This window comes from Balaenoptera ricei, chromosome 5 (assembly GCF_028023285.1).
Source record: "Balaenoptera ricei isolate mBalRic1 chromosome 5, mBalRic1.hap2, whole genome shotgun sequence".
NCBI classification, from domain to species: Eukaryota; Metazoa; Chordata; class Mammalia; order Artiodactyla; family Balaenopteridae; genus Balaenoptera; species Balaenoptera ricei.
This window is the reverse complement of record NC_082643.1, coordinates 44,641,653-44,669,501: the sequence shown is the minus strand read 5'-3', so window position 1 is coordinate 44,669,501 and position 27,849 is coordinate 44,641,653. Positions and strand designations below refer to the sequence as shown.

At 37.8% G+C, this 27,849-nt stretch overlaps 1 protein-coding gene across 1 annotated transcript; it reads right to left on the bottom strand.

Annotated features, from left to right (window-relative positions):
• Nucleotides 1-1,220: 1,220 nt before the first annotated feature.
• On the bottom strand, nucleotides 1,221-19,694 carry LOC132366410 (protein transport protein Sec31A-like). The gene is made up of 7 exons (XM_059923987.1): nucleotides 19,624-19,694; nucleotides 11,650-11,688; nucleotides 10,083-10,141; nucleotides 8,316-8,579; nucleotides 5,812-5,931; nucleotides 3,313-3,384; nucleotides 1,221-1,810 (listed from the first exon to the last, which is right to left on the bottom strand). Exons 2-7 carry the CDS (start codon nucleotides 11,675-11,677, stop codon nucleotides 1,631-1,633), a joined length of 723 nt encoding a protein of 240 aa, XP_059779970.1. The 5' UTR covers nucleotides 11,678-11,688; nucleotides 19,624-19,694; the 3' UTR covers nucleotides 1,221-1,630.
• Between the last annotated feature and the right edge of the window lie 8,155 nt (nucleotides 19,695-27,849).

Genomic DNA, 27,849 nt, shown 5'->3' with positions numbered 1-27,849 from the left:
CACAGTCGAGGGTCAGGTCCAGAAGGTCAAGTCGCCACTTCAGTGAGTCGTAGGACCGACTCAGACCACCAAACTCCCAGGGAGCTGATATATCACCCCACTCGTGAGTCTCCAATGCTCATACATGTTATCAAGGTTCTCCTTTTTTAGTTATAAAACTATTTTTATTTTTTAATGTCTTTTTTTTTTTTGGCTGCATTGGGTCTTCATTGGTGTGTGTGGGCTTTCTCTAGTTGAGTCCAGTGGGGGTTAGTCTTTGTTGCAGTACGCAGGCTTCTCATTGCGGTGGCTTTTCTTGTTGCGGAGCACAGGCTCTAGGCACTCGGGCTTCAGTAGTTGTGGCACGTGGTTTCAGTAGTTGCAGCTCGTGGGCTCTAGAGCACAGGCTCAGTAATTGGGGCGCACAGGCTTAGTTGCTCCACAGCACGTGGGATCTTCACGGACCACGGCTCAAACCTGTGTCCCCTGCCTTGGCAGGCGGATTCTTAACCCCTGCACCACCAGGGAAGTCCCTATTTTTCTTTTTAAAACAGGGGTTTTATCTGGTGAGCAGGGTATCCCAGCAAAGGAAATTAAGAGGGTCTTGCAAACTGTGTCACTTAGGCTGCAAAATGCCTGATGAACTGCACTTAGTCCTTGAAACAGCACCTGTCTTCACAGTAGTCACACTTTTTATCTTCTAGTTTTCCAACTCACTTAGGTAAAATTGCTTAAACAACGAAAATTATTAGTATCTAATTCTCCTCAAGATTCTATGGGGACCATTATCTTTTGTTTACCACACTGTTCTTAAGACAGATTACAATAAAATCATTTGACGAAAATACTGTCTGAAAATATGTCGATTCAGGAGGCTGACAGAAGTTAAAGCTTTCTTTCTGAACTTAAACCTCAGAAAAATAAGTAACTTTTAAAAAATGGATGAATAAGTTTCTCAATATAAAATGGAGACAATTCCATCTTAAAACTCAAACAGAATATTGAAAACATTTATTAATAGAAAAAAGTTCAATGCATCCTACAGAATGAAAATGCTCAATCTTTTCCTATAGATACTTAAAACTAGTGATCCCACTTTTCAGTAATATTTGCTAACATCTATGTAGCAGCCTCTAGATTTAGTTATTTGTTCAGGACCAAAGTGAAGCCAAAGCCACAAAAAATAGAGATTAAACTAAACTGTGAGTAGCTGTTTAAAAAAAAGACTACAGACACATAAATAGGATTACACACTTTAATCTGATTGACACGGAGGAAGTAGGGAGGACATGAAAGAAATTTAGTTTCAGCTCTGCTTTACACATAACCAAAGGCTCCTTCTCCAAAAGGTAAACCTGAGGTTTCAAAAACCATATTTTATCAGAATACTTCAGGAAAGCATACTATGTGTAATCCAGGAAATACATTATTTGCAGAATAGGAAAATCATCACAGGCAATAAAAGATTAAAACAAAAGAAAGCACCAGGGTTTTGAGCAGGTCTAAGGTGAGTATATCTGCAGAAACTATGTAAATGTTCTTGACTGGCTGCTATGGAAACATGCTAAGGAGGACTGGTCCACATCTTATCGTTTTTTAAAACATGTTTCTTTGGAAAAACGGCAATAGTGGCTGAGAGTGAAGCCATCCTTTAGACACCCAGCTTATTGGCCTGGGTGAGAACAACTTTGAGAACTGGCATAAAAGCAGAGGTCTCACTGAAGTTGCTGGTGCTAACTATGTGCGTATGGATGGTCAATCCTTCTGAGTAGTTTCGAGTCTCAATGCTCCTTGCGATGTTGTGTAAACCATTGATGATTGTTGGTGAAAGCTGAAATAAAGGTGGAATTGAGAGAGAGAATTAAATTAAGGAAGAATTTTCCATGAGACCCTCTATAAACATTAAACCCTGATATTTAAGAGGAGCTTGAAATAAACATTATTTTAAAAATGTATAAACTGGTGAGCATTTCTAGAAAGAATCTCGGAACAACCAACACTTAAGTTATAAAATAGAACCATGACAAAATGATTTATGTCAGGAATTATTTACGAATTATACACGTATGATAAGCCAGGTATTTTCTTACAGAAAAGCCAGATTTCCTTCCCCAAGTTGAAATGTTAATGTCTCTCTCCACTTAAGAGCTTTCTTATTATTTTATTTTAGATAACTTAAATATTTTAAATAACTAAATTATGTTAGATAACTGTCTCACACCTTTAAAAATTTTTCCTATGTACATGAAGGAGTTTCACGATTCTTAATCATGACATCTCAAAGTAGGGGCCCAATTTACTCTAAAACCTTGTGGACAATAGAAACCTTGCACTTCTGGTCCACTGCCATTAGGAGGGCAACAGTCCTCATCATGTACTCAATTTGCCAGTTCTTAACTGCTTTTCATAATCCTGTCATCTCTTAAAATCATAAGACCTCTAGTTTTTTTTTTTCCCCCCATGTCATTACTTGGCATACATGTCCATACTTTTCAGAGAAGACTTTATTTTGGATCAGTCCATGGGCCACGCCACTTCCATTGTTATATCAACTTTCTCTGGTTTGGTTCTCAGGAGACAAATGGTTATTTTTAGCTGATGGCATTGATATGGGGAATGGGGAATAGGGAAGAGAAATGCTAAAATGCAAAAATGTGAAAAAGTCCCAATTCTTTTTTTTCTCTCCTAGTGCTTTCAATAATGAAACAAAACAATTCTAGAAAGGAATGGAGAGGTTGGGAGGGACAAGAGAACAGAACACACAGGGCATTTACTCCTTACTGCCAACCATCTTCATAGTTATACACATTGATCTGCTCAATTTGTGGCTACCTTTGGCTTTGCCTTTGTGCAATAGCTATTCTAAAAGAAAAGGATCAGAGTCTTAGACTATGAAAGAGATTACACATTTGGTCTCTGGAAAACAGAGTATCTGCCCACTCCCTGATTTCTTAATTCAAGGGACATATAAAAATGAGTAGAAGGCCAGTTACCGTAGGACCAGTACAGGCCAGTTTGTAAATCTGCTCTTTGTCATAAAAAAGGTTAAAAATTCTCTCTCCCTCCTAATCTCTCTGTCTCTCTCTCTCTCTCTCTCTCTCTCTCTCTCACACACACACACACACACACACACACACACACACACACACAGCCCTAGCCCCTTATCCCCGGTGACTGAAATTTAGACAGAGAAAAGCCCATTCTATGAACTGTCACGATCATTTTGCCCCCAAGCATACTATATATTACATGCAAGTGCTGATGAGACACTTATTTTACTAGCAACCAGGAATAAATGATTATCATAAATCCTTCTTTTCCCCACAAACTTACTGTCTGTTCCCTAAGTTTATCATACAGAAACTCCAAACGTTTGCTGGCATCATCTAGCTTCCTCTTGGTTTGCTGCAGGAGAGAAAAAACAGGTATGTTATGTATGAACAGTAACTTTTATCCCAAGATCTTGCCTTACATCATTTCACTAAACCTTACAGTCATGATGTTGGACAGCTTCATTTTATAAAGAAATGGAGATAGCTAGGACCAAGGAACTTGAACAGATTATTAGAACAGAGATCAGTAATCTATTAAGGCAGGGAGGGCAAGAAAGTGAGAGCCTTCCTCCTAGGGTGCAAAGTGGAGCACTGGCTGATTTCACAGGGACTGCAGCTCACGTGAGGTGAGTGAGTGCCCATCTACTCTGTGTGCACAGGCAACACGAAGGGCCACCTGGAGGCAGCAAGGCGTCAGTGTACTACAGAAAGGAATGTCTAACAGTTACTGTAAATTAAATAAAATGAACATTATGGGCGCTAGAAGGCAAACATACAGGTGAACTGTGGAATCTCAAAGTACTACTTATACACTCAGTCACATTTGGTACATTTAATCCTGTCTTATTCTGGGCCTTTAAAACACCAAAAAAAGGAGAAAATTATCTTTCGGTGGCTTAAGATTATTAAGAGGGAAGTGTTAAAATGAGTTCTTAAATTAAGGAGTCCTCCTACCCTCATCCTAGTACTGTAAGTATAGTGAGAGAAAACTATCCTAAAAGTAAAGGTTTAAAATTATACTGTGATTAACTTCATATCTACATTATGCAACAGCCTTAAAAGTGACACTGCTTTTCAATATTTACTGAGTGACTACCACGCGCCATGCTGGGACAGTGTTGTGTCTCATGGATCTCATATTCTATTGGGTGGGGAAAGGTACTAAATAAACAATATATTGTATGTCAGATGGTGGTGAGTGCCATGAAGAAAAGTTAACGGGGTAAGGGGGTCAGCAGTGTTGGCAGTATGACGTGGTAAGAAAGTCCTGACGGCTAATGGGACATCTGAGCAGACACCAGGAACAAGTGAGCAAGAGCTATGCAGCTCTGTGGGGAAGAGTTCCAGGCAGAAGGAGCCACAGGTACAAAGTCTCTGATGCTGACACGTGCTTGGTATGTTTGAGGAGGGAATGTCAGTGTGTCAGAAGAGGAGTGCGGAAGAGGTGACGCCATCGAGGATAACCTTACAAACTAAGCTGTGCTGCAAAATTACGTTGTGCTGTTTGGACATAACTGAAGTGGAAATAAGAATAAAGCCATACTATAAAAATGATGTCAAGTATTGATTAAGATGGACTTTTGTGGAGGGTTCAAAGTTAATCCCACCTAGCTACCAGCAGGAGTCCTGGGCGGTATTTGAACTTCCTCCCCAACTAGTGACAGGAACAGTTTGTCTTTCTCTTCTGCCCAGAGGTCCTGGGTAACCAGAAGGAAGGTGATAGGGTGACCTAGAGGAGGTGAAGCTCAACGAAAATTTATTAAGCTAGGCCATGTACGAGGTGTCCTCCCAACCTCTATTTACATTAACTCATGCCTGAAGGAAGACTGGAGCTTTCCCACATTTTTATTAGGATTCCTCCATTTTGTATGATGAGGACCTGCCCGCCTAGGAGACACTGTACACTTTCCTGTTTAACAGCCTCACCTGTTCTCTGTTCCTAGCTTCGTCTTCCCATCGCTCCCAGAATGCCAGGCGCTAAGGTTTATGTTACCTTTCCCCTGCCTCTGCTTTCCTGACACTTGCAGTGCAGGGAATTGCTTTCCAAAAGACGGGCAGAAGGCTGCACACATTAATACTCAGTGTTTGATGAAACAACAAATTCCAGAAGCTGTTTTTCAAGCAGACAACCGGCCAGTGACTAAATAAACATATTCAATGTTTGTTGGCAGAAAGTGAAATTTCATCTAAAACAAAACTGGCTTTGTGGAACTTTTATTGTTGCCAATACAGTCATCCTCTAATAAACTGAGTAAAATCAGTTACTTTGACTATGAATATGACTCCAATATCTAAAGCACTGAAGTATTTTTAAGGTCTTTGCGAAGTTAAAGACTGTCTATCTACTTTTAAAAGCTTTGATGTAAGCTCAGAAAGAAACCCCAAATCTGAGTTTCACCGTTCTGTTGTATTTTTGTGCTAGGCATAAGGTTTGCCGATGAGACTCAGTGCAGCATAGTGGTGGAAAGCATGAATTCTGGAGCCAGACTAGGTTCGAATGCTGGCTCTGCCTTAATTATTACGTAACTGCTTTTTGCCTTAATTTCCTCCTCTGTAAATAAATATGACAAACCTACCTACCATGAGGTTGTTTTAAAGATTAAAGTTATATGTAAAAAGCAGTTGAATGTGTTTTTATATGTACAGCAAACTATATATAAGTGCTAGCTTTACTACTTTTGCATAAACTTTCAAAATACATCTTGTAAGACTTTAAGCAATCATTATAGAAGCCCTCCATAAGGGATTCTTTTAATTAAGCAAAATAAAAAATACATACAGGATCTGTGGCTGAAGAGAGGCAGCGCTGAATAAGATCCTCAAATGTGGTCTTTAGAATGAGGTGTTCATCTGGAATAGGTTTCTTGGTAATTTTTTCTGTTGGCAAAGACTGCACATGCTGGAATAAATAATACCATAAAATGACTAGAAATGACCAGAAGTTACCTATACACAAAGCCCTGAATCTGTGATAAAGAGAAACCAACGACCTTGTAGATAGGCTATTCAAAATCAAATGAAAAATTAACATGTGAAATCACTTGGGATAAGCAAACATGAAAATCAGATATTCAGTAGAAGATATACAGGTACTCTTTCTACAGCTTCTATTCAAAAATAGGATTGGATATAAAGTATTTGATTAATTATGGAACATACGTTGATCACTATTTTATATAACTGATGGGAAGGAGACCTGTGCCAGTAGGAAATAAAAAGAACAAGACATTTACAAAGTTGGCTGGTTGGAGTGGCTGCTTGCTTTGCTTGTTGGCTCATTTTTGTTTATCCTGACGTTCTTCTATTCTTTGGTTTACTCTTGGAGGGTGTTAGCTGGGCTATTATCAAACTGCAAGATTACACCAAAGGTGAGGATAGAAGAGACCATGATCTTACTGAATGTACAGATGGGAAAACAAAGAAGGAATGTGTAAGTGTTTAAAGTTTTGACTGATTAGTTCATTCATAGAAAACATTAGGCAATTATGTATTAGGCATTGGCTAGGTATTGGTGAGCCAATACGGAAATGATCTCATCCCTCAGGGAGTTTACAGGCTGATGGAAGAGAAAGTTTAAAAATGTCATAAATGTATGTAAAATAGCAACTGTGATTAAGTTAACATCACTGGAACCAACAGACAACATAATTGGGATTTAACTGAGGGGAAGGCTCTTTAAGGAAGTTATATCAGAAGGGTAAGTAGGAGTTAACCAGTTAAATGGGGGAGGAAATGCATTCCAGACAGAAGAACGTGTACACAGGCAGGATCATGATACAAGGGACTGAAAGGGGGTCACTGTAGCTGGAGCAGAGAGAGCGAGCAAGGAGGAGTGTGAGCTGAGAGATTCCAGACAATGTGAAATACTTTGGTCTTTATCCTGAGAACAATGGGAAGCTGTAAGGTTTTAAGCAATGAGGAGATAAGACCAGATAAGAGATGGGTCAAAGTAGATGCTGGCAGACCAACTAGAGACTCCTGCACTGCTTAAGACTGGAGACGAAGGTAGCACGGACTAGACTGGAAAAGGGACTAGAGAAGGGATTTGAGAGAGATTTTAAAGTAATATCAACAAGACTCGGGGATAGCTCTGAAAAACAGGTTAAAGGAAAAAGAATATAAAGATGATGCCCAGGTTTTTGGCTGGATTAAATAGGAAGGGTTATGGTGCCATTAGCTGAAACAGGAAACACCAAAAGACGACTAGGTTTGGGAGGAAGACGATGAGTTAGATTCTGGATATGTTAAGTGTGAGGTGCCCCAGAGACATCCAGGTGGAGAGGAAGCTGGACACTAGGGCCTGGCTGAACACACGCATCCGTGCAGCTCTCCCTTTCAGCGGTAACTGGGGTTCTGGCCCAGATGAGCACAGCATGAGCACCCAGCTCTAAACAAAAGTGGATGGCTTCACAAACACCACAGACGTGTAATTATAAAAAATTAACAGTGCATCTTTGTAATTTTATATATTCTCGTGGAAAGAAGAGGGTCCTCCCATCTCCATCAAAACACTTGTTTTTATAATGCAACTGTCAATGTTTAGAAGTCCCTTAGGCAGAAATCTCTTAACCGCAAAACATAGTCTTGTGGTAGAGATATAATCTTTACAAGTTTGACTTCAGAGAGTCAAAGACAGTAACACACAGAAGAGCTAGTTTTATACTTGGGCAGGAATTGATTTCATCTTATGTTGAGCTGTGACCCAACCTCTTTACTTTTCATGAATAGATCAAAATGTTTCTCTTTGTATGTCTAAGTCAGTTATATGGAAATATGATAGATTTTTCATCATCTAGAGCCCTGCCAACTAGCTGTTTGTATGTGAAAAGCAAGCACAAATTTACATCTCCATCTAAAGATATGGCTATATTATTAGCTCTTACACATACACAAGAAAATATATAACTCATTACATTTTCATTTTCTATTTTAAAGGAAAAAACCTTTGGAAACAGCTTCTGCCTAGCAACATTGGATGCAAATATGGATTCAACTGATCTTAAATTGTGGCTACTGATTAGATCAAATGAAATACTGTAATTGCCAAGTTACTGTTAACATATACTAGTAAATACATAAGCTCCTTCTAGAAAGTTTGTATATGGCCTTGTCATTGAAAAATAATACACATACATGAACAAGCTTTAAAAAAAGGTATTATTTTTAAGTTGTCTAAATTGAAATCAAATTGAGGTAATAATAAAGGTATAACCATAAAAGTTAAAACGTTAAGAAAACATACCGAAATAGAGCCATCTCCCACTTCCACAGATTTACTGTTACCTGCATGGTATTTCCAATAGGAGCCCCAGGGGCACCTTCAATATTGGGCTTTGAAAAAGACGGAGGCACCCCTGGTTGACTGAGGGATTGTTGTATGCCGTGGAAGGGCTGGCCACCTGGAAGGTGTGGCTGCGGGAAGGAAGCTTGGCTTGATAGTGGTCCTGGAGCTGAAGGCTGTTGCTGCAGCATCTGTGACTGGGGGTCACCCAAGGGGTTCATGATTGGTGATGTGATGGGAACAGGAGGCGTAAAGTTCTCAGGCATCTTTAAAAAGAAATAAAAGGCACCAAGAGTATGGAAAACAACGGTATGATGACAACATCTCCTCAGTTTTAAATAAAGGAGTTAGCCATTTGTAGCAACATGGATGGACCTAGAGATTATCACACTAAGTGAAGTAAGTCAGAAAGAGAAAGACAAATACCATATGGTATCCCTTATATGTGGAATCTAAAATATGACACAGATGAACCTATCTATGAAACAGAAACAGAATCAGGGACATAGAGAACAGACTGGTGGTTGCCAAGGGGGTTGGGGGAGAGTTGGAATGGGAGGGTGGGGTTAGCAGATGTAACCTTTTATGTATAGAATGGATAAACAACAAGGTCCTACTGTACAGCAGAGAGAACTATATTCTATATCCTATGATAAACCATAATGGAAAAGAACATATTTAAAAAAGAATGTATACACACATACATGTATAACTGAATCACTTTGCTGTTCAGCAGTAAATAACACTGTAAATCAACTATACTTCAATAAAAAAATTTAAAAAAATAAATAAGGGAGTTAGACTATTCCATGGTTAAAAAAATTTTTTTAATAACAGTAGAATACTTTTTAAAATGAAATTTTATGCAGAATTCTAGAGAAAAACATAAAAGTAAAGCTAATCTAGCTAAGAGGGCTGGGAGCTCAAACCTGGACCTTTGTTTCCCCTTTACCTTCCACACTTATCCCATAATGGGCCAAAACCATGGTGTTTTTGAAAGAGGATGTCAAAGTCTGGAGAATTATATCTAGCCATACTGGGATCAGATATGCCAAATATGTGTTTGTGTGTGTTACGTGATCAGATATAATACCTTTTTCCTAGATCATTAAGTGATACCTACTTAATGATCAATCACACTCAAAGTAGTAGATTAAATTTCTGATTATCATTGACCTAATTTTGGGGGGGCGGTTTCATCATTTAGTATCTCCCAATTTTATATTCTGGCCTCTCATTACTATACTTGGGGGACAGAAATCACTAGAAGTAAAAAAAAAAAAAAAAAAAGGCTTGGGGTAAAAGAAGGAAAGAAGAATCTTAAGTTATGTTCTAACAGCTCTCAACAGTTATTAACATCTAAATGATGCTCAGCTACAAGGCTCTTTCTTTTCATATTGTATGTGATAGACAAAAATAGTCCAAAATATAATTACAAATTCATGATTACTGTTAGAACCCAAAACCAAAGTAACTCCTAAAAAAAAACCATTTGAGAAGCATGAAATTTTGTTTCCTACTCTTTGGCAAAGATCTGCTGGGAATTTACATCTTGTTTTTTAAAAAGGGTTTAATTCATACCACCATACTATTTTGTACTTTCTTTCCTTCCCTTCATGGATTAGAAGATGTAAGTTGAAATACACATATTAAGTATATCAGTCAGTCAGCTTTGCCTTTAAAGGAACAGTGAAGTGTGGTGTGCTTCAGGTGGCTACATGATTGACAGGACACCTGTAGGCAACTGAATAGACATCTTTTTCTAGTACCTTCTTCTTCTTCGGTACTCTGTTCAAAGCTGGAGGATCATTCCAACCATTCTGAGAACCTATAACAGATAATAGAGGGCATTTTCCTTTAGAATCCTGAAAAGAAGAAAACTAAATTGTGTCCATCATATAATACCTTCAAATTTTACTTTCACCCTGAGATAACTGTCACAGAAGTTTTACCAGCTGAGCTGCTGGGATCACTAGTAGCCCTGGACTCTCAAACTCATTCCCTCTAATAATCACAGGGCCTTGGCTTAGAAAGCAGCATGTCTTGACATTATTTCCTTTTAAAGTGAAAGAGTTGTACTAAATTTAAGGATAGTGAAGCTTTTATGTCTATATTGGTATACAACCTTCAAACAATTCTCTCCTAAGAAAGACAAAATAAATCACCTGAGTCTGCTAAAAAAAAAAGGTTTCTGATATATTCAACACACAAAAAAAGAATAAAAGTGGCAATCTCCTATTTCCCCAGAGAGCAATTCAGCATACCCAAATCATCCACATGGTAGAAACACTGTTAAAAAAACAGAGCCCAACTACGCAACACCAGTATGTTTTTATCACCTTTGCGTTAAGAACAACCTATAAAGTAGAAAAAGGCATTCACATATCTGTGGTAAGATTTTTTTTTTTAATACCCCCCCCCCAAAAAAAAAATTTCCAGGCTGGCAGCAAATATAAAATTAAACTACTGTCACCTTTAGGAAATTTCCTCCCCCCTCAAATCTCCCAAAACCTGTCATCTCAAAGTGAGAAATGAATATGAGTAGTAGAACTCATATTAAGGCACTTAATGCCTGTATCTTTAAAAAAATTTTTTTAAAACATCTTTATTGAATGCCTGTATCTTTAAAGAAAAATGGAATAAAACATGCCAGAGATAAGATAATTACTAAATCGAAATATAATCATTTTACGTCTTATTAAGTTTTGTGTATGTGTATATGTAAAAGAAAAAATTCTTCTTCTTTCAATAAACATTCTTTCAGTATTTTACTTTTGCTTGTTTTATTGATATCTACGATATTAAATCACAACAAAATTGCTTAACAAACCAAAGAACATAATGTCATAGAAATTTTTTAAAAACAAGATCTTCTCCTAACCAGCATGCACTCATTTGCCTTGATTTTAAAAGTAGAATTAATTTTCTACAAGGTGACTAGGAGACAGAACGCCAAATGAGCCTCAAAACATTCAAGAGCTAATCACAAAATATTAAACCACATGCTGCTATTTGCTTAACAAATTCTTAAAGTTCTCATTATACACAGACTAATCATTCAAATCTCTCCCATCACCTTCTAATCTTTCTTATATCTAAGACAACCTTGGTATAGCCTTGTCTTTCAGTCTATATAAAATAGACAACTTTTATGATTCAAGATCATTTGTGTCACTATGTACATTCAGTCAGTTCTAAGATTTGATTCCATTAAGAACTGATCAGATTTAGGGTATTATCGGCTTTAAAGTTCACATGCATAATTGTGAATATCCAATCATTAATTATAGTCAGTGATTCAAAGATTTCCAAAGATATATTTTGTAACTAATTCACCTTCCAACATAGATGCCTGGTCTTGCATAGTCTGATTTTCTGTAGACAAAATGTAAAAGTCACTTAAACAGTATTATCATCAAAGATATTCTAAACTCTACTCATTTTTTTTTGAATTTTTGAATTTTATTTATTTTTTTATAGAGCAGGTTCTTATTAGCTATCCATTTTATACATATTAGTGTATACATGTCAATCCCAATCTCCCAGTTCATCACACCACCACCACCCCCCCCCACCACTTTCCCCCCTTGGTGTCCATACGTTTGTTCTCTACATCTGTGTCTCTATTTCTGCCCTGCAAACTGTAAACTCTACTCATTTTATAATTGTTTCTCCTCCCTCCATCAACCCCAAGAAAGAAGAAACTTATTTTATAAGGGAATAAAACTTACTTTTTAATCAAGTCACGTGAAATGGCTTCTATCGAATTAAGAAAGTAATCAGTTTGTGGGCAAAGCTAATTCATTCATGAGAGCACTTCCTAACATATTATAACTGTGTCCATTTTAGTATTTTTTAAAGCTGTGAATCCAAATCAGTTGAAGATCTTGCAAAAATGCAGATTCTAATTCACTAGGTATAGTGTAGGGCCTGAGATTCTATTGCTTCAGCCAGCTCCCAGGTAATGCCAATGCTGCTGGTCCAAATCCTCTTTAAGTAGCAGGGTTTTAAAGAGAAATGGGAGGATTTCTGCATTGTCGTGCAGACTTCAACACTACATTGTTAAAGATAATAAGCATGTTAGACGATCTTAACAAGGAGGTGCTACTTTACTGCTGGATTTGGGAGGCCCCAAGGATCTGCATTCTGGAGGAACTGTAATTTCTGGGGTCACACCATGAATATGAGCATAAATGGGAACAGGCCCAGTAAATATGTAACCATCTCATATGGTCTTCTCTATAAGAATATACAGATTTGCAGACTGTTTAGCACAAATCTTCCAGGAATCACTACTTCTCTTAAAAGAACTGAAGTTACTGGCAGTGGACAAGAGGAAAGAAGGCTGAGAACTAATACAGCAATTCCAAAATTGTCGGATGTTCAGGATTGGTCCAGGCCCAGTCTCCAATCAAAAGCATGCAGTGTAGATACATCATATGTACATACAACTTACGGGAATTCAACTTACGGGATACATCATATGCACATACAACTTACGGGAATCCCGTAAGTATGTGGGAGTTATGATAGTTGAACTCGGGGAGAGAGGAATCGAGAGTATACAGCATTAACTAGTGAGTTCAATTCAGTTTGAGCTCTACTCAAGAAGCACATGCCCCAGAGAAACTGTGAGGTGGGAGAACTAATGCCACAGTTTGGAATTTCTCTGTATGGCGCTAAGGATAGATGTTTCTCATGCAATATGGCTTCTGACCACAGGCAACTTCTTCGTGAGGGCTTAACTGAAGAAAGGGGTGATCACGGATAACTGACTCTTAAGTGATTTCTTATTTTTGTCTTAAATGATGACTTTACAATTTAACTTCCCATGCAAGATATGACCTCACAGCACTACAGTTAATAAATCTCTGGGAGTCACTGTGTGTGTGTTATGACAGAGGACAGACCTGACAGACCTGACTTGAAACTACTCACTGTACTCACTAGCACCAGACTTCAGCTTCTGGGTTGAGGGGGTCAATATACAGTCCCTCCCCAGGTTCTACATCTGCAGATTCAACCAACTGAGGATCAAAAACATTCAGGAAGGAAAAAACTCCAAAGAGTTCCCAAAAGCAAAACTTGAATTTGCTGCAAGTATTTACCCAGCATTTACATTGTATTGGGTATTATTAGCAATCTAGACATAAAAGTATATGTGCATAGGTTATATGCAAATACGACACCACATTATATAAAGGACTTGAGCATCCTTGGATTTTGGCATTGGGGCGGGGCGGTGGGGAGTCAACGGTGTGAAAAACCTAAAAGTACTGGAGGTACCCTGGCCTTGATCGTTTTTTTCAGGGAGCAGTCTCAACAACATGCCTCCTCTCTAGCCCTATGAAATGTGGGAGAAGTAGGTGAGACCAGTTTTTCCTCTAATCTCTCGTGGCAGTGATCTTAGCCTTGAATATTAAAGCCTGAGTGGGTATCCTGATTTCACCAACTATTAGCAGCACAAAAAAGTATGTGGAACAATTTCATATGACCCTTTGGTAGAATGACACCAAAGTTATAATGAAATCAAATTAAATTGAAAGTTACGAGTAAAACTGAATGAAATAAGAAACAAAAAGATTTTCAACAGGAACATATAGCCAGTTGGCTATCCTTCGTAACTTGAGGGTGGGCTGCCTTTTGAATTGAAAATAACGACTGTACAATAATCAAAGTTCCCACCAAAATATATGCCTAACTGGCCCCTCCTAACCTCAAACCATGCAATATATTTAGCAATATGTTTTATTTCAGCCCAGAAAATCCTTGTTCAAATCTCTGATCAATTTAACAGTTTTATCTTAGCTATGATTCTAACCCCTCAATACTTTTGCTTTTATATCTTTAAATTGTTTAAATATGACTTTTTCAAAACACAATTAGGGCTTCCCTGGTGGCACAGTACTTGAGAATCTGCCTGCCAATGCAGGGGACACGGGTTCGAGCCCTGGTCTGGGAGGATCCCACATGCCGCGGAGCAACTAGGCCCGTGAGCCACAATTGCTGAGCCTGCGTGTCTGGAGCCTGTGCTCCACAACAAGAGAGGCCGTGATGGTGAGAGGCCCTCGCACCCCGATGAAGAGTGGCCCCCACTTGCCGCAACTAGAGAAAGCCCTCGCACAGAAACGAAGACCCAACACAGCCATAAAAAAAAAAAAAAAAAAAAAAATTAAATTAACCTCTACTTTATGGAGACACACTTTAATAGCAACACTAGGTAAAACAAACTAAATGAAGAACGTGAATATCTACAGGAGACAGTATTATGGGGGTTCATTATGGATGTGCAAAATGATACTCTTGGTCAATATGTTTAAAAAAAGATAGCACAGTCTAGTCTTGGACATAATTCTCTCATAAAACTAGTAAGGGAAGATAATCTTTTTTACCTTTTCAAAAAACCTTAAAAATGGGCATAAATCTCTTTCTTACTCTCTTTTTAAACACGACAATGACTTTAAAGAACATTGAAAAATGGTTCATGGTGTAATATTAAGGAAAGTAGTAAGATGTAAATTATGAGTGTATGTGGGAGTTATGATCTCGATTCTTTAAAAATGCATGCATACAATAAGATACTATTATCTTCACACCCATTAGAATGGCAAGAATTAAAAACAAAAAAACAGAGAACAACAAGTGTTGGTGCGGATGTGGAGAAATTGGACCCTTACGCATTGTTGGTGAAAATGTAAAATAGTGCCACCACCTCAAAAAATTAAACACTGAATTACTATTTGATCCAGTAATTCCATTTCTGGGTATATACCCAAAAGAACTGAAACCAGGGACTTGAACAGATATTTGTATACTCATGTTCATAGCAGCATTATTCACGACAGCCAAAATGCCCATGTGTGGGTTAATGGATAAACAAAATGTGGTATATACATAGAGTGGACAATTACTCAGCTTTAAAAACGAAATTCTGATTACATGCTATAATATGGATGAATCTTAAAGACAGTGAAACAGCCAGTTACAAGAAGAAAAAACTGTATGACTACTTATATGAGGTACCTAGAATACATACATAGAGACAAAGTAGAACGGTGGTTACCAGGGGCTGGGGAAAACGGGGGGGTGGGGGTGTTTAATGGCTACATAATTTCAGTATGGGATGACAAAAAAGTTCTGTAGTTAGTGGTGATGACTGTACAATAATGTAAATGCACTTGATGTCACTTAAAAATGATTAAAATGGTAAATTCTATGTTATGTATATTCTACATTAAAAGAACTTTAATATATGCATACATACATATATGTGTGCATATATGCGTACGAAGGGAATAAATACACCTAAATTATTAGTGGTTATATATGGGTGGCAGAATTACAGATAATTTTAATTTTATTCTCTATACTATTTGAGGTCTTTCAAAATCCTACAGTAAAAAATTACTAAAAATCAAGGGAAAATTAACTTAAAAACTGAATATGGCATGTCACTGGATTCTGGAGACCCTTATCCACCTTAGTGTAGGGATTAGTCCTCCACATGGTTTTTAGGGAAGGAAGAGAGAAGCGCTTGGTCTCACATACAGAAGTGGAGTTGCTACCATCCTTACTTGAATCTCACTTCTCTATGGGAACCTTCTCAAGGTGTTCTTGCATAATGGTAGGATGTAGGCACTGGCTAAGATACTCTCAGTGGATTCACAGAAGGATATTAGTGCCAATGGTATGGAGACTTTTGGCTAAAAGATCATTTGAGACGCAGAGGACAGAGCATCCTTGTTAATCATACACCTCCCCCTTCGCCGTTAGCCTCGCACGTCACATTTTTTAAAAGGCACCACAAAGTTAAAAATTTAAATTTAGAGAGAATGAATCCTTAAGGTCATTTTCCAATGACACGAGATAAAACAGATTTATCCAAAGAAAAATTAGGAAGGCTATCATGATCCTTTCCTTTGTTTAAAGGGTTAAAAACCAGGTACTATAATTTGACTACGGAATGTTTATGAAAATTAAAAAAAATTTTTTTTCAGCCCACTGTTTCACGAAAATATTCAATATTATGCCCCTTCAAGACTCTTCTATGTGAAGGAGCACAAGACTATATATATATACATATATATATATACCCAAATTAAATTTTCCATTTTTTAATACTGTTTACTCAAAAACAGCTTCATGAGAGCTTGACATTTTATCAGAAAAGTTTTCTAAGTAAACTTCTTGGGCCTTCACATTTGAAAGTGCTCTCCCTTAGTAACAAGTGTACATTAAACCAGGGACAAAAAAGAAAGGTGGGGGGGTACAAGCAGTAGCTTACTTATCCTGCACAGTAAAGCTAGGAAAACCTCCTGCTTTTTGTGCTGCCACCACTGAAACATGTCGCACTATACTAACTTAGGCTGTTAGCACTTTATACCTTGAACTTGGAGACAGCCTGTTTTCCTTGCCTCTGATTCTGCCATGCTGCCCACAATCTGTTTTGCAGAACCATCTCCAGGTTAACTTCCCTAAAGTACCACTTTGACCATGCCTCTCAGTAGTTCAAACTCCTCCACTAGAAATTTTCTTCTTACTGTATGAAGTATAAATTTCTTGCCCTGACATTTAATGTCTTCCAAAAGTTGGCCCAAATACAAATTTTATGTTCCAACTTACAACAAAGCTATGTGCTGTTCACTAGAAATAGAAATGTACTGTACTTTTCTGCCTTCTTACCTGTGCCGAGAATAATTCTGATTATAGACTGAGCAGGTTCTCATTAAGAATTTACTGAATGAATGTTTTGATGATTGCAGCATGAGTTTCTCTGAGCAGTGCACACATAATTTTGTGGTTCACTAATAGTTACAGGGCTTGAAAATCCTAGTGTCTATCAAGAAGAATCCACCGGACAAGTGGAATTTCCAAGTCCCGTAGAAAACCATGATATAATAATCTAAGACCTATTAGAACAAAGATAAAACTTTTAGTCACAGTTATCTGTATAACCTAAGCAAACTTTTTAGGAAATCAAAAAATAAAATAAGGTAAAGCTCTAACTGTTAATTAAAATACAGGGACTACTAACATGCAAGAGGTAACAAAGCAGCTAGCTTAGTGCATGCTGAGTATTGCAAAATGTATGGCTTCATCTTCCTATTAGTTACTCTGCTTCTCAGCCAGGTTAGAACATTGTTACTTTGTACATAAGCAAAGACTTTATTATAAGGCCAAATGCCCTTTAGCTTAAGGAGGAAAAAAATACCCATGCAAATATTTAGCTTAGATGATGAAGTAGCAAATGCTTAAAATAGTGATGCTAAATGTTTCTGTAATTCCAACACTGATAGCTATTTCTACTGCTTTCATCAGGACTAGACTATCTGGTAAAGAAGAATGAACATGGGCTCTGAAGACTGAGAGACCTGGGTATCTCAGTTGTATCTCAGCTTGGAGACTATCACCGTGCAATCATGAAAACATTATACACAACCCTAGGAAACTCAAGCTTCCTCATGGCAATTTTTAAAAAAATAATTATTCCTATTTCTCATGGTTATGAGAAATAAGAAAATATACGGCAGTGCTGGTACATGTCCAATGTATGTTCAATAAATGATAATTCACTTTCCTACTTCCCTGCACCACTTTCCTATGTGGGGATTTACTTGAATCCATCTTTCACTCAAGCTATTACCCAACTATTCAGAATATATACTGTTTTCGCTCATCCAGGTTTCAAAAGGTAATTTTTTGAACTCTACAATTGAATGAACACTCCTCTCTAAATATCAACCTATTGAAATATCTGTATTGAAAATTATACAAATTTTATTTGTGCAGTAAATGCTGATACATATTGTGTGTATGATTTTTGGTACTTTGGACTTTAATATTATATATCAAAGAAGAGAGAAGGAGATATGTGTATAATTCTGGATCCATAAGACTTCCAAGAAAAAAAATACTTCCTCAATAAATCCTATTATATGACCAGTGTTTTCAGTTATTAAAGCTACTGCTTAGCAGATAAAAAGAGAAAAACATATACTGGCCTTCCAGGAACAACTTCAGTATTAGAAAGCAAGACTCACTTCTGTTTTGCCCCTCTCGTTTAAAACCATCAATTATAAAAAACAAACAAACAAACAAAAAAAAACCATCAATTATAATCTGAAAGGGAAACTATTTTCAAATACCCTTAGTAACAAGTATACATTAAACCAGGGACAAAAGGAAAAGGCCCAGAGCTCTAATTCTGGGCGAGGTGTCATCACGGCTAACTTTGCAGTCACCGTCCCCAAATGTTTTCAATCTCTTCCTAAGCTTATGCGTACACACTATTACTATTATGAGGAAACTGAGGCTTAAAAGTTAAGTAACTTATTCAAGGTCACATAACTAGAAAGGAGTGAAGCTGTGATACAAACACAGGAAGTCTGATTCCGAAGTCTGAATTCTTTGCTATGTTAGTGGTTCTTGCCCCGATTCATTGATCTCTTTTTGTAATACATACTTCTGAGGCCCCTTTTACAATCCTAACATGAAAATCAGATAATATTACCTACTCATAAAAAATTAATATAATGCTTTAATTGTAACATGAAAGATAAAAAGAATCTATAAAATGTGTATTTACTATAAAAATAATTTTAAATTATGCTTTTAATTAGAAAATTTCAGGCAAAACTACACTGTCAACAACAAAAATGCCTAGAAATTTCCAAAATGTTTGTGAGGGTAGAATTGTCCTAATGGAGAGAATCCTTGCACTACTGTATACTTTCTGCTGTCTTAGAGATTCTGTCAGAGTTGCATTCTTTCACTTTTTTCCTTTCAATACACGTCGAGATCCTTGCTCACCTTTACAAACAAACATAATTACAAAATTTGTACAGCCTCATTAAGACCCTATATTATTTAATCTCTATGAATGAATTTAAGGCACAAATAATTTTAAAAACTGAAAATCCAGGAAGAACACAGAGCATCGTTTTACTCTGGCAAAGAAATTAGTGTCAATTAAATCTAGTTCCAACCACCACTTATCTGGCCAACTAATTTCTTACCGCTTATTTTAAATTCAATGGCAGATTATATACTCTTACCCTTTTAAAGCTCTAAAGCTTTTCTCATTTAGCAACTAAAGTTCACTATGGGAAAATCACACTTTTAGAAATAGTTTTAGAATTTGTTATACAATTAAATCCATACCTCACCTTGCCCAGTTTATAGTTAGAAATAATTCGCCTCCATGCACCCACGTGATCAGGAAAAAATAAAAGAGGGAGGCAAACCAAGTCCCTTTCAAGCGCAGACCTGTTCTTTGGGATGCAGGCAGCTCGCCGGCAGCAGGCAGTGTACCTGTTGCTCCAGGAGGCAGCACATACGCTGAAGATGACGGGGGAGCTCCTGGTCCGCCGAGCTGGAAGGACGCGCCAGAGGGAGGGGGAGGAGGGAACGAGGCGGTGGGGCTGGAGGTAGGTGGAGAGGCCTGGTGCTGTGCTGTGTACAGCTGAGACTGCCCGGAATAGGACGAAGCGGAAGATATGTACGGGGTGTTAGGGTAAGCGTTTGAAGCAGGGGGCGCAACAGGCTGCTGAGGTCGATACGCTGCTGACCCCCCTGTTCCGAAGGAATACTGCTGGGCTGGCTGAGAAGCTACACCAGGGAGAAGGAGCAGAGACTTTAATTAGTTACACATTTATTCAGACAGCAACAGAAAACCAAAGTTATCTCATTCGATGGAAATTATTTTCAATTCTTCTAATAATAAGCTACAACCAAACATTACCCACTTAAAACAAGTTATGCTTTTGATAGTCTGGATGCCCTAACTATGCCAAAAGTCACTGGATCCAGTCTTTGAACCCTGCCATCTCCAGACTGCTGCTGGCTATGAAAATCTTTGAGTCATCAGACCGGAGAACCAGAAGACTGACCCTCTTCTGAGCCGTCCTGTTCCTGTGAAGACTGCAGTGACACCTACTAGCCATCAGGTGGAGCCATGCAGGAATTACACACCCACAGCAGTCCCCTTCACAGTAAAAGTTAAGGGAGCTTGGCGGCAGCTCAAGACCTCTTCCACCCTAACAACTGTAGGGTGAGCACCATTGTTATGAATCAGATACCGTCTCCAACATCTAGGAAAATCATCAGCTACTCAAATTCTGGGTTTGAGCACAGTTCCAGATTAACAGGCAACTCTGTATGATCCCTGACAAGACAATTATTATATTTCTTACTCTGTACAAAGTTGGTTAGTAAGCAATCAGACAGCCAACTAGTGTTTTAATGCAAAGACCTGAACCCAGATACCATTACCTTTTGTGTGACCATGGGCAGAATATGAACCTCTGCAGAGGGAATCCAACAGAATTGTGCTCATTCTACCCTGAAGACAGCACTTTCACGCTGAGCACTGAGTGAAAAGCTCTATCAAATTTGTACTCATGTTAAGTAAGAACACCCATCTTATGAGCACAGAACACACTCGTTGAGATGAGTTCTTGCTAGGTAACATCCTCTTGTTTTATAGTAGTTGTTCAGTCATATAATTATCCACTTTGAGATTTGCATTTTTGCTTATTTTAAATTTTAAAATAGAGGTGATGTTTTACTTTGCAAGTGTAAATAGTTTCTTAAAAAGAATGAAAGCCAATAGGGGAAAGGTCATTATTATACATTTGTCAAAATTCACAGAGTGTCTGACACCAAGAGGGAACCTTAAGATAAACTACTCCGGGCGAAAATGGTGAGTCAGTGTAGGCTCACTGACTGTAACAAATGGACCACCGTGGTGCACGATGTCTGTGGTGGGGAGGCTGTGCACGGAGGCAGGAGGTATACTGAGACTTCCTGTACCTTCCACTCAATTTTGCTGTGAGCCTGAAACTGCTCTAAAAAATAGTCTGTTTCCTAAAAAAATTAAATAAATGGAAGACGACAACAAATGTCCCTTGGAACCAATTTTCCAAAAATGGTTTGCATCATCTTGCCTAAAGGAAAAGAATATGTACCAAATAATTTCTAAAATTCTGTTTTTTTATACCAACATCATGGCACAATTGACTCTCTTTAACAGGCTCAGGAATAAGAGCCAACTGTTCTGAATGGACTGACACAGGAGCTGTTTCCTCGCATGCTGATTCAGGATGCCTCCCAGGGAAACCATGCTTCGCTAGAGCAAGGACTCAAGTCCTACCCAGAATGGTTCTTTCTTTACTTGTTACAGCTGATTTGATCATGGCTTTGGAGCTTCAAAGTAAACAGTTACTACACCGGATAACACGAGACATGCTGCCGTGACAGGACTTCAGGGTCACACTACTTACGCTGAGACTGTGGATAAGGTGGCACCTGGGTGTGCGCGTGGCCGGGAGATGTGGGAAGCTGAGCTGCGGCAACATTTGGATTAACATTCCCATGCATTATGAAGCCTGGAGGTGGAGGATTTTCTCCCTAGGAAATGAGAATATGGTAAAAAGGAGGATTACATCTGGAACCAAAAATCTTGCCAGATGGATTTATAATCTTTGAAATGGAATTAAAAAAAAAAAAAAGTTCTGTAAAAAAACTGCATTTCGTGCATACTGTCTTCTTCAAGACACATTTTCTGAGCAAGACATTTTGTGTGATTTAAAGATTAGACAGATCCAAAGCAATAATAACAATGAATGGCAAGAGATGCTAACAGCCTCATAAAATAGGATCTATGATGTTTATAGTAAGTCACTAGGATTTTCCATCTCTACTAAAGTCCATCCACAACTAATGCTTCAGAAATTTAAGTATAAATGCCACAAGGCGATATTATCTTCTCTACGATGCTAAAAAAAAAAAAAAGAAGAAGAGGAGGAGGAAGAAGAAGAAAGGAAAAAATATTCAGTGAAATCAGATTTAAACCATTGAACCTTGGTTGATGTTTTTCTAGTTCAAGTCAATTTAGAACTGCATAAGAAGAGGAGAGTGATAAGAAAATAAATTAATTGTGCTAAAAACTGCTTCTTGCATCCTAAAAGCACTAAAATGCAATAAGCAGATAGACAGCTGGGGGGAGGGGAACTTAAGGGAGGTGGGTAGAGAATATGTAACTATATATTTAGGTGAGCAGAATTCTGCTCAAAGAGGAATAATGAAGGATATACCTGTGTATCAGAGGGAGAGGCTGCAGGTGGATGGCTGGGAAGGGCGGTAGGAGTTTTGTTACTCCAGGTAGTGACAGTGGGGGCAATTCTAACCTGAATTGAACAAAGAAATACCAATCACAGAACATAAAACATGAAAATGTTAAAAGAAGAAACACAAAACCCAACAGGCATTAATAGCCAGATGCAAAGCAAAAAATAAGAGCAGCAAGATAGCATACGTTAGCCAGGCAACTGCTTTCAGGTAATCCCTTTCAAGGGATTCCAAAAGAAAAAAACACCTTTCACAACAGGACAGGGGAAGGGAGGCAGTAGAAAAATCAATATGAAAACTAAATCAAAACAGAAAGAACAATGCCATTCAAGTGTCAAGAGTAAGTGGGAAAAAGTAAGTTCTGTAAGTAGGGAAGGAAAGAAGACATTCCAGGGGGAAAAAAAAAAAGGTAATTGAGTGAAAAAGTGATTTTTGAAGCACTAATTGTATTCATGCTACTATTAGATCTGTAAACATATTGCTATAAGCTCCCTTTTCCGGATTTTATTAGAGCCACAAAAATTATGTTAGTTCCGTATGAGGCTTAGAATCATACAATCAGAGCATATTAAAGATCATCCAATCTGATCCCCACCCTTTACCACTGAGAAAACCAAGGCCCAGAGAACTGAAGGGGCTGGCTGAAGCCCATACAACCTGTTGTTGATGGAGCTAGGACTGCTTCTAGGTCTCCTGATTCCCAGGCCAGTGTCTGCCACGCTACACCATGTTGCTTACCCTGGAGTCCAGAGGTTTTCAAAAACATTTTTTTAAGCTATCAGAATATCTTTTGTCAAGTAAACCTTTGTAGAAGAAACTCTATCATATAAACAATTAATAGCAAAGATGTGCTGGTCGTAGTAGGAGAACTCCTACTCAGTTGCCTTCCCTTTCAGAAATCCCTTTACTCCTGCCTATAAACATGCCTTTAAAACCACAAGCCACTGTCCTCATTCAACATATCATAAGCTTTAATCAAGAAAATCACTGCATAATTTATGACTGAATTTGTTTTCCTTTTCTTAAAGTATGAGACTGCTAAGTCACAGTATAATAAAAGTCCTTCATGGTTTTTACATTTTCCCAGAAAGATAGATTAAACCCAAGGACATAAGGAGTAAATATTCTCTTCTCCCAATGCAGAGAACGCCTTACTTCAGTGCCCTGACACAGTGAGGTCAAACTCAAGGTGCTTAGCTTAGGAGTTCCAATCCTGTTAACCATTAACTAGCCATGTTGACAAATTCAAGCTCTATGTCTTAAAACTCTGGTTAGTCGCTAGACTTCTCCACCTCTCAGTTTCCAAGCCATCACCTGATTTGCCCTATCTATGTCATAGACTTTCGAAGTCTAGCAACAAGAGTGGAAAATTTAGTTATGTTTACCAATATACCCTTCAACAGGGAGAATAAAGACAGGCCCTTAAATTCGTATTTGTCAAATGAACGAAAAAACAAAACAGAGAGTAGTACAGTCATAATTATATTCAAATGTAATCTATCCTGATTAAGTAGCAATCAAAAGCATAATAGACAAAAGAGCATGAATTTTTTTTTTCATGGTTTTATGCTTACTGTTGCTACAAAATGTAAAAATGACCCCTTCAATTCTATCAGCAATTTGTTCTATTTTAAAATGGGCAGAGGGACTTCGCTGGTGGCGCAGTGGTTGGGAATCTGCCTGCCAGTGCAGGGGACACGGGTTCAAGCCCTGGTCCGGAAGGATCCCCCGTGCCTGCAGCCCCTGCTCCGCGCTGGGAGAGGCCACCACAGCGAGAAGCCCAGGCACCGCAGCGAGGAATGGCCCCCGCTCGCCGCAACTGCAGAGAGCCTGCACGCAGCGGCAAAGACCCAACGCAGCCAAAAAGAAATAAATAAATAAATAAAACTTTTAAATAAATAACTAAATAAAAAAGAGAGACTGCCATCGAGGTGGTTTCATCTCAAAAATAAAATGAGCAGAGTACCTACTAACTTTGTTATCAATCAAGACCATTTATTACTTACGAAAATATACTTTTTGTTTAAGAACATGAAGGTTATCTGCTGGTCTGGAAATATAAGTTTCTACATGAAATAGTAAAAGACAATAAGAGGTCACATTTTATGCCACTAATCATTTGGTAATTTTAATTTAATAAATAAATTAGTTGATTAATAAAAATTATTTAATCATCTTTATATTCCCCATGACCTACAACTTCATATACCTTTGGTCACTCACTTTTCTCTAATATAAAGTTGTCCAAAAAAATGTTTGTATTCTGGATACTCTTTATTGTGCTGATACAGAAGACATAGTAAAACCACACTAATGACTCAGAAAATAATACTTAAAAAGAGACTATTTTCTAAAAACACTTTAAAAAATTGACCAAATTACCCACAAAATTGTTCCCACTACTTTACTTAGTTTGTTAGATGAATCAAATTGTAAAAATTTCAAGAACAGATGTACATGTGTAATTTAAGCTTGAGTGATGGAGAAATAAGAAGAAATCTCCCCAGAGAGCTTAAGTTAATTTTACCTAGTTTGTAAATTATTTGACTAGATTAAAGGGATAATTTTTAAAAACATCATAAATGCTACTTTCAAGAACAGAAAAACTATAACCATTAAAATAATACGTTGTCTAGTTTTATCACTGGTCTCTTACTCAAGAAACTAAAACCACCACTTTGAAATACATAAATGTTCCTCCTTTAATCTGGACCATATCACTCACATGGGGATAATATTGTTGAGCTGGAACTCTTGGCATCTGTGTGTGGCAAGCAACTGGTCCAGGCCTGCCCTTGGGCAGCTGCTGCCTCTCATAAGGAACTTTAGGTGACTCCTGTTGTCCTGGTGCTGGATCTCCTTGTGCTCTACAAAGTCTGTCACGAAGCTGCACAATATTTGGCTATAAGAAGCAGTGGAAGAAAGCAAAGCCAATTGTTCAGGGTTCACCCAACTATATATGACAGCATGTTGATCTTCTTAAAGTAAGCTTGATCATTCATATGATTTTTGTTCATATGCTGTGTATGATGCAATAAACCCCGGCACATTAGGGTTTGACATCATGGTTTCTAATACTCAAGACTGACACCAAAGGTCCATTATATACAGTGTAACTTGTAAGTTCACTGAGGCAGGGATTTGAATTATGCCTACCACACGGTAGTATGCAAGATCGATGTCACTTATCATCACTGCTCTTTTGTTGTTTCTTGCAGTTGAGTAATGCTCACAAATCACAAAAGCAGCTGAAAAAATACAACTTTGTTTCTCTGCAGGGAAAAAAGGCTCCAAAAGAGAATCAACTGCTAAAGATGGTGATGGAAGAAAATGGTGATCTATGAAAGACATGAAAATTAATAAAAAAAGAGATGCTTGAAATAAATTAAAAGAGTAAGATGTCAAACTCAGGGTAGCTCACACAGATCTATAATTATATAGATCAATAGTAAGTATGAGTTTACCATATACATGTTCTGGTTATTAACAAACAACAACAAAAAAGCAATGTGTTAAAATGTTTCAGCAAGAATTCATTTAATATCTATACAACTTATACATTTCTATAAATTCATTAAAGGTTTAAACACATCATTTAAATTTTGTAGGTATACTTAGGTAAACCTGCCTTTTATGGAGGGGAACTATATACTATAATGACATTACAAAGTCTCAGGAAATAGTCCCCAGAAAATACTAAGGGTATACTGAGATATATAGGAGGGGAACTATATACTATAATGACATTACAAAGTCTCAGGAAATAGTCCCCAGAAAATACTAAGGGTATACTGAGATATATAGGAGGAAGTAACATCAAAATTACAAGTTTTGCATAAAGAATGTTCTTTAAAAGTCCAAAGAAAAGCATGAAGAATAACCTATAGAAAATGTATGTGGTTATAAACAGTATTAAAAATAAAGAGTTTAGTTCTCAGGCTAGAAGGTCTAAAGGTCTTAGAGTAAGTCAGTCTTAAGATAAAGGGTCTTATACCTCAATATAATAAGAAGACCTTATTAAGTAAAAAATCCTATAAAACTATTATACCAAAGTCATTATAAAGATAAAGACTTTGTTTCTATTCTACTTCATATTCTCATGAACAATTTAGAAAGATGTGAGCTGGATCCTACATGTAAGTGTACACAAAACCAACTAGAGAGTCATACCTCCACAGTCCTGGAACACAGATATAAGTATTTTTACTCAATCAAATTTAGTGACAATTCCCTAGAACAGACAAAATACTGAAAACAATTAACTAAAAAATTTCGTCAAAAAGAGAATAAAGTTTAGAACAAAAAGTATAGAAATAAGAAAAGGCTCCGAATTAAGCTCTAGCAGATACACAATGAAGATAGAAATATCCTGCTTGTGGAAAATCTTCCTCACTCCCCACCCCAGCTTCCACCCGTGCTGCATTATCGGGTTTAGATTTCCCTCCTCTGTGCTCCCACTACCTCTATCATTGTTCTTATCACTTTGGAATCCCATGTATACTTCTGTTGTCATTTTGAGTTTGGAAACTCCCTCAGGGAAAGGATCTTGGCAATCCTATTCATCACTACATATTCAGTCACTTATTGAATTGAAACAAATATCATGAAAAAGCCCAAGTTTTATTGCACACCAAATAAGGACACTAAATTAGGAATGTGATATAGTTCTCTCTGCCTTGAATACTTTAAAAATATACTCACCCACAGACAGCATCGGACTGAAACGGCATATAAAATGAATGACTTTGTTAACTCCTGGGGTGTCATTTGTGAGAATTTTAAAATCACGACCCCAATTTGTTTGATTAAGTATTAACATTTATATCTTTTTTTAAAAATAACTAATACCTTCTTTTTTGTAATGAATTTATTTATTTATTTATTTATTTATTTATTTATTTATTTATGGCTGTGTTGGGTCTTCGTTTCTGTGCGAAGGCTTTCCCTAGTTGGGGCAAGTGGGGGCCACTCTTCATCGCGGTGCGCAGGCCTCTCACTATCGCGGCCTCTCTGGTTGCGGAGCACAGGCTCAGCAATTGTGGCTCACGGGCCTAGTTGCTCCGCGGCATGTGGGATCTTCCCAGACCAGGGCTCGAACCCGTGTCCCCTGCATTGGCAGGCAGATTCTCAACCACTGCACCACCAGGGAAGCCCAACATTTATATCTTTGAAGATACCTACAAAGAGTCTTGTGCACAGAATCAGCATTTGGCTTAGGAAACAAAAAGCTGGCCCTTTTCCTACTTATTCTCCTCAAATACTAAGCCCTTCAGTACAAAGGGACAAGCATTCTATCTCTCTGACACAGCCTGGGTACACCTGAAATTACACTTGAAGACGTGTCAATAACATTCACCTATTAGGTGATAGAAATTCAACTGCTCCAAATCATTCCACCTACTAGTACAT